Source organism: Micromys minutus (assembly GCF_963924665.1).
Source record: "Micromys minutus genome assembly, chromosome: 22".
Lineage (NCBI taxonomy): Eukaryota > Metazoa > Chordata > Mammalia > Rodentia > Muridae > Micromys > Micromys minutus.
The window spans coordinates 32115113-32122023 of record NC_137957.1 but is presented as its reverse complement, the minus strand read 5'-3'; the positions used below and the strand labels follow the sequence as shown (position 1 = coordinate 32122023).

General features: G+C 43.2%; 1 protein-coding gene across 1 annotated transcript; it reads right to left on the bottom strand.

Moving 5' to 3' along the window:
* Positions 1-1816: 1816 nt before the first annotated feature.
* On the bottom strand, positions 1817-3217 carry LOC308435335 (citrate synthase, mitochondrial-like; the record flags this gene model as incomplete). The annotated part of the gene is made up of 1 exon (XM_080936008.1): positions 1817-3217. One exon carries the CDS (start codon positions 3215-3217, stop codon positions 1817-1819), a length of 1401 nt encoding a protein of 466 aa, XP_080792134.1.
* Between the last annotated feature and the right edge of the window lie 3694 nt (positions 3218-6911).

Below are 6911 nucleotides of genomic sequence, written 5' to 3'. Positions count from 1 at the left end.
TTAGCCAAGGCCACTTATGGTTGAGTAGAGAAGTTATATTGCATGAATGGTAGTTGCATGAATGGGATAGGGAGACAGAGAAGGGCACAGGGTGTTTAAAGACGTTGGGGGAAGAACATGGATTTCCAGCCCTTCTCACTCAGATCTGGGCCTGGAATGAGATGAGATTTCTGATAAGAGACTGATGGGCAGAAAACTGACCAGGCAAAGGCTACAGTGTCCTCCCTGGACTGAATCCTGGACAGTAGCATCATTTACTTGTATATTATGATCCAATTCATATAACAAGCACAGTTCTTGCTGTTTATGGATCTCTTCTTGACTCCTGAAAGAGGTACATGTGCAAGCAAGAGTGTGTGCACACATGTCTACACACACACACACACACACACACACACACACACACACACACATCTTATCCTGAGGTTTAAATTTTTATGATGCCAAACTCCACAGTAAGTGATGAAGCTCTTGCTCTTTATTGTTAACACCAAGCTCAAGGACTTTATTTTTTGTTAATAAAAACATTTATTAGTTTTCCTATTATACAGAGCATCTGAAGTCTGCATCATGACTTTAACAGTTACCCAGGGATTTACAGTGTGTTCAACAGTGTGGTGCTGAAGTTGGGTTTGGGGATGAGGAGGCACAACAGGGGTGTATCTCAACCATTTCTCAAAGAATCGGCAGGAAAGCATTCTTGAGTCAATGAAAATCTGTGCAAATGGGGCTGCTAAAATAAATGCTGTGCTATGAGCTCTTACTTAAGGGAAGAACAAAAGACTCTGGTAATTAAAGGACCATTTCCTTGCCACGGGATGAGAAGAAGGCTTAATGTTTTGGATGCCCACAGCCCTACATTCATCTAATAGTCAATGGGAATTATGTATAATTGCTGTTCAAAAAGAAAGGCTAGAACCCCTGGGACCAGACCCCAAAGAGGCTGCTCCTTCCTGAGCCCTTGTTCTGTGCCAGAGCATATTAGCAGGCAAAACCAAGGTCAGAAGATAGTGGCTTGTGTTCCATGGAAGTAAAAGACCTAGTTCACATTAAGGACCAATAAAGCCAAACGACTGGAAAGACCACAGATCAGACAGATCTGCTAAAAGAAGACCCTAGCAGAGTTGAGGACAGGGAGACCCAGAGCATCCTCAGCTTGAGGCACAGCAGGTATAGAAAGCCTGGAGGGAAACAGAATTTAAAGGGAGAAAATAGATTCAAATATTGGGTGCCAGTTACAGTAAATACCATGCCATTTATGGTCACCAGATAGCATAAAAAATTGCCAAAGTGCCTCCAGCTAACCAATAGATCTTGTAGGTAGCAGGTGCTTGTGGACATGGGAAAATGCCCTAGCGTTTGACACAGCTGACATCCGACATTATGTCTATGGAAATAAAGGGGCATTGTTCCTGGCCTAACTGGTTTAAGGGACTGGCAGAGTAGAAACAAAAGCTTCACGGAGTGACTGCAGCTTTTCTGTAACCTGCTTTGACCTAAAGAAGAGAGGATCCAGACTCTTGCTCTAGAGATGGTGGTGGCCTGATCGTACCCTGACCACATCAGTCCCGGTCATCCTACCGCTGGTGGGCAATTCCTACCAGGAGGGGGAGGTGAGTTGGTGACGGGAGAAGGGGTCACTTTGCCTTTCAAGCCTTAATTTTATATTTTAACTTTAAATGTATTTTCGGTGCCTCAGATACAGTTTAATCTTAAGTCTTAAAGGCCTCCCGAAACAAAACAAAGCAAAATCAATCCTTTATTTTTAAGCTTCCTCATTTTATTATAGTCAGTCCCCACACCCCCATCTCCCATTTTACCCTGACTTAGAGTCCAAAAACTTCATCAGGTCTACCGTGCTCATGGACTTGGGTCTTTCTATAGGGAAGCCTAGGGCTCTGCTCCAGATGAGCTGGGCCAGCACACCCAGTGCCCTCGACACTCCGAACAGGACTGTGTAGTAATTCATCTCCGTCATGCCGTAGTACTGGAGCAGCACCCCACTGTGGGCATCTACGTTGGGCCAAGGGTTCTTAGCCTTTCCTTGCTCTAAGAGGATATTGGGCACAATCTTGTACAGCTGAGCAACCAGCTGAAACATGGGATCCTTAGGCAGATGTTTCAGAGCAAACTCTCGCTGACAAGAATATCGTGGGTCGGTCTTCCTTAGTACTGCATGACCGTATCCTGGGATAACCCGTCCTGAGTTGAGTGTACTCCAGATGTAGTCGCGTAACTTGTCATCTGACACATCTTCACCCACTTCCTTCTGTAGCTGGGTCAGCCAGACAAGCACCTCCTGATTTGCTAGTCCGTGTAGAGGCCCCGCCAGCCCATTTATGGCTGCTGCAAAGGACAGGTAAGGGTCTGAAAGAGCGCTGCCCACCAAATGGCATGTGTGGGCACTTACATTACCACCCTCATGGTCACTGTGAATGGTGAGGTACAAACGCATGAGCTCGGTGAATTGAGGGTCCGTGTAGCCTAACATGTTGGTGAAATTGTGGGACCAGTCCAGCTTAGTGTCAATGGCCCCAATATTGGTGTCGTTCTGGTACAGATTCCGGTAGATCTTCGCCGCAACACACGGTAGCTTGGCGATCAGGTCCATACAGTCTTCATAGATGAACTCCCAGTACTTAGTTCGGTTCAGTCCCTCTGCATATGCCCGGGCAAAGTTGCTTTCGGTGTTGAGGACCGTAATGGCTGCACTGAACTGAGACATGGGATGCAGCTTGGTCGGAAATTTGTCCAGCATGGTGACCACGTGAGAAGGCAGAGCTGCCCTGCTTGCCCATTCTTGTGAGAGCCAAGATACCTGTTCCTCTGTGGGCAACTGTCCTGTTACCAGCAGCCAAAATAAACCCTCAGGCAGGGGTTCTTCCCCACCCTTAGCCTTAGGCAGCAGTTTCTGGCACTCAGGGATACTATAGCCTCGGAAACGGATGCCCTCCTCAGGATCGAGAACTGATGTCTCATACACAAGTCCCTTCATGCCCCGCATGCCACCGTACATCATGTCTACAGTGATCTGGCCCACCACTGTCTTCCCGTGTTGCTGTCTGAAGGCCTTAATTCTGGCCTGCTCCTTAGGTATCAGATTGCTCAGAACATCTTTCAAATTCACGGAAGAAGTACTGGCGTGCCGGGCAGGAAGAACCAGGCTGAATGAGTTCTTGGCTCCCAAGAGCCGGGCCGCTGCAGTGGGTAGAGCCATGGCGGGCGAACTCCCGGACCTGCAGCAGGAACGGTCACTGCTGTGATGGAGATCGTGTCTGTCACCTGGGTGACAAGGTTAAAAGGACACGCTCAAGGACTTTAATTTGTACTTATCGGAGATCGTAGAGTGATTCTCTTCCTCCTTCAAGCAGACTGCAACGTGCTACACTGTCGTATTTTATCAGCAACTTTCCAAAAGAATGAAGCCACTTGGGACTTTGATATCCTGAACTGTCCCTTTGAGGGTCGGATCGGTCTCTGTTCTTCCGTTGGTAGTGATTACACAATAAACGTTCCTCGAAGAGGCTCGGTCGTTAGAGTAATGGGGTCAGATTAACCTTGGTGAGGAATAATACACTTTCAAAGTTCAACTCACTTAGGAGGTGTGACCGCAACCTACATGGCTGCTTAGAACTTCTCCTTCCTCACAAACTGAAACCTGAACTAGGGGTCACACGCACACGCGCACACGCACGCATGCGTAGTTAGAGACTAGTGAGGAAGAGGGGCCCGGCAGTAACACCAGGGGTTTTCAACAAGTAACTCTAAGGAAAAGAAGCTCTGCAACTGTTTCCTGGCTTCAGTCCTCTTGGAATACTTGTGTCCCTGAGGGGAAACATTTGAACTTACCTTACAGAATCTCTCCTCTTACTCATACTCTTTTCCTCTTTACCAGTACTATCCAGAATTCCAGCCTTCTTATATTGTTTTTTGAATAAGACAATTATCCATCGGGGACATTTTGCCTTAACTTGGCCAAAGTATTAAAAATTCAGCATTGGCTCTATCACAATATTGACCATCAAGACAAATGAGCTGAAATTGTCTTGGCTTTCTGTTGGGCTGGTACTCGTATTTTTATGAAATTTTGGATTATAACTGTCCTTTTAGACTGCTTATTTTCTTTCTGTCTCTATAGGTCAGTATATGCTCATTGAACTCGATAGTTTGACATCCCTGCTTATGATAGACAAATGTTATAGGTCCCCAGTTTCTGGTCTTCATGCTTTCTGACTCTAATTTTGCTTCAGATGGATATATCAGACCAACCAACCAGGCAGGCAGGCAGGCAGGCAGGCAGGCAGGCAGGCAGGCAGGCAGGCAGGCAGGCAAACAAGGAAGTAACCAAGCCACCAACCAAGCAAGCTCTCTTTCATCCTGGACTGCCTCCACCCAACCACACTTTAACAATGTATCTACTTGACAGCATCCTTCCTTGAATATCTCTCAACACCACTCTACCGAGTCTGGAACAAAATTTTTCCTTCTGATACTTTCCAATACACTAAGGTGCAGCTGCTATCAGGAGTAGTAATTGGTTTCTGAAGTTCTCTCATTCTCCATTTTTATTCATAATTAAGTTCTATTGCTTCTACCTAAATCCGACCACTTCTCATCTCTGCTTCAATACAAATTCCAACCCTGTTCATTCTTGACAACCTCAATTCTTTTTAACTCGACTCCTTACCTCCTTGCCACTGATGACATAGGCGCATGAGTGGGCACCTCTTACTTTATTTAAAAACACCTCTCTCCCTCTCCCTTCATCTATATCCCTTCCACTTCTGCAGGTATGCATGGTTATATGCATATGTGTGGGAATCATGCATCATTGTATCTGTGTAGTCTGAGAACAACTTCACCTGTTGATTCTTCCCTTCATCCTTTTAGAGAAAAAAAAAATGTTTTGTTGTTCAATGCTACCTGTGCCGGGTTAGCTGATCTACAGGACTCCAAGGATTCACCTGTGTCCCTCTTCCTTCTCCTGCAAATAGTTTACATGAAAAGGTACAAACCACATACAAGACTGTGCTCTGCAGAACCCTGACCCCACTTACCTTCAGGACGTCTTTTCTCACCACCGCCTCCTTTGTGTGTCCTCCAAATGGTTAAGATTGTCCTCCCCAGTAATATCCGAGGAGCTGCTGTTTCCTGTCTGACTCACTGTCTTCTCTATACGGTGCCTGCCTACTTGTGGTTGTGTGTCTGTTTAATTGAAATCTTGAAGGAGTTTTCTACCATTTCACTGCTCAGTCTGTATCAACCTTTTCCTCATAAACAAAAGTCAAGTAAGGCAGAGTGTTTTGTCCTCCCTATGAGGATAAAAACTTGACAAGTATGAGCTCTTGTCTCAGCATGTAGCAAGTGCTCAGGACCTCTCTGTTGTTTGAACAGGCACTCACCGCTTTCCGCAGTGCCATTAATGAACACAGGTATAAAGGTTTAGCTCGTTCTAGGCACCATTTGCTGTTAGCATGGTTTGGTAGTCAGTTTTTGGAATTGTTCATCTCACATAAAAGATATTATGTGATGATGTATCATCCAAAGCACGAAATTCTGCTTTTTTTTTGTTGTTGTTCTGACAGTTGATACAGAGATAAAAGAAGTAGGTGTTAAAGAATGACCAACATGAAGGTGAAGGAAACCTATAAATCACTGAATGCTTACAGTGTGAAAAGCCATCTTGTTGGATTTCTTAAAAATGACTTTCACTTCCCCTAAAACCATGTAAGGTGTGTTTTGTTGTTGATGGCTTCGCTTTCCAATAAAAAAAAAATCTGAAATTGGATATTTTACAGTTTGTCTGGAGTAAGGTTAAATATATGGTTGTAGGGGAACGTGAATGTCATTTCTGTTCACTTCAAATACTAGTTTTTACTCTATCACCATGTATTTTATTATAATTATGATAGATTTTGAAACGTGTTATCCCTCTGGAATGACATGATTTTATTGTGCTGTAAAGTTTTAGGGGTGATTCCATTAGCAGTTGCTTCCTGCCTTATTCATGAACTTATTAAATGTAACTGCTATTTGATCTACACTCACCAAGGCTGCTGCTGGCTGAAATAGTGTTTTCATATTCTGAAAAAGCATATAAAACAAGACTCACAGAGAAGAAAAGGACACTATTACAGTGAGGGAAGATGAGCAAGAAAAATTATTCCCAAGTATATGCTTAAGTATGGTCTTCAAAGTAGTACCATCTAAATTATCCCTACAATTAATTTCATAAATGTTCCTCTACTGTCTAATAAATACATGAGAGAAGGAGGAAAGGAAACATGGTCAACTGCACTGAGAACAATTTAAGGGCAGTGTTTCTTTGTTATCTGTAATATTCTCATTTTTTACTTTTAGAAAGATACTGATTTATTAAGTAGGGAGATTATTCCATAGCACCAAGTTGATGCCATTGGCGTCCACGGCTGCTTTTCCAACCTCAGTTATAGCATTAATTAATTTTATATGTTGGGTTTATCTTCAAGGACTCTTGAGGTTACAAATAATAAAGGTAAGAATGATCTTTGATATTAGGGTGTGTGATTTTTTTATTTTTGAGATTATGGTATAATTACATAAGTTCTCTTTTCCCCCTCCTTTTTCAAATCCTCTCATATACCCCTTCTTGCTCCCTTTCAAATTTGTGGCCTTGTTTTTCAGTAATTGTTTTTCTATAGGTATATGTAAATATATGTATGTATGCAGAATGTATGTGTACATATGTATATAAAGTCTAACATGTAATAATACATACATATACATGTATGTACACAGAAACACTCAGATATGGTTAATACCTTATGGTTTTTCTCTCATTCCACTTTGACATGTCTCTTATAGTTGACTTTATTCATCTCATATTTAGACGGTCATGTTGATGGGACTTTATGTGTGTAGCTTCTGACACT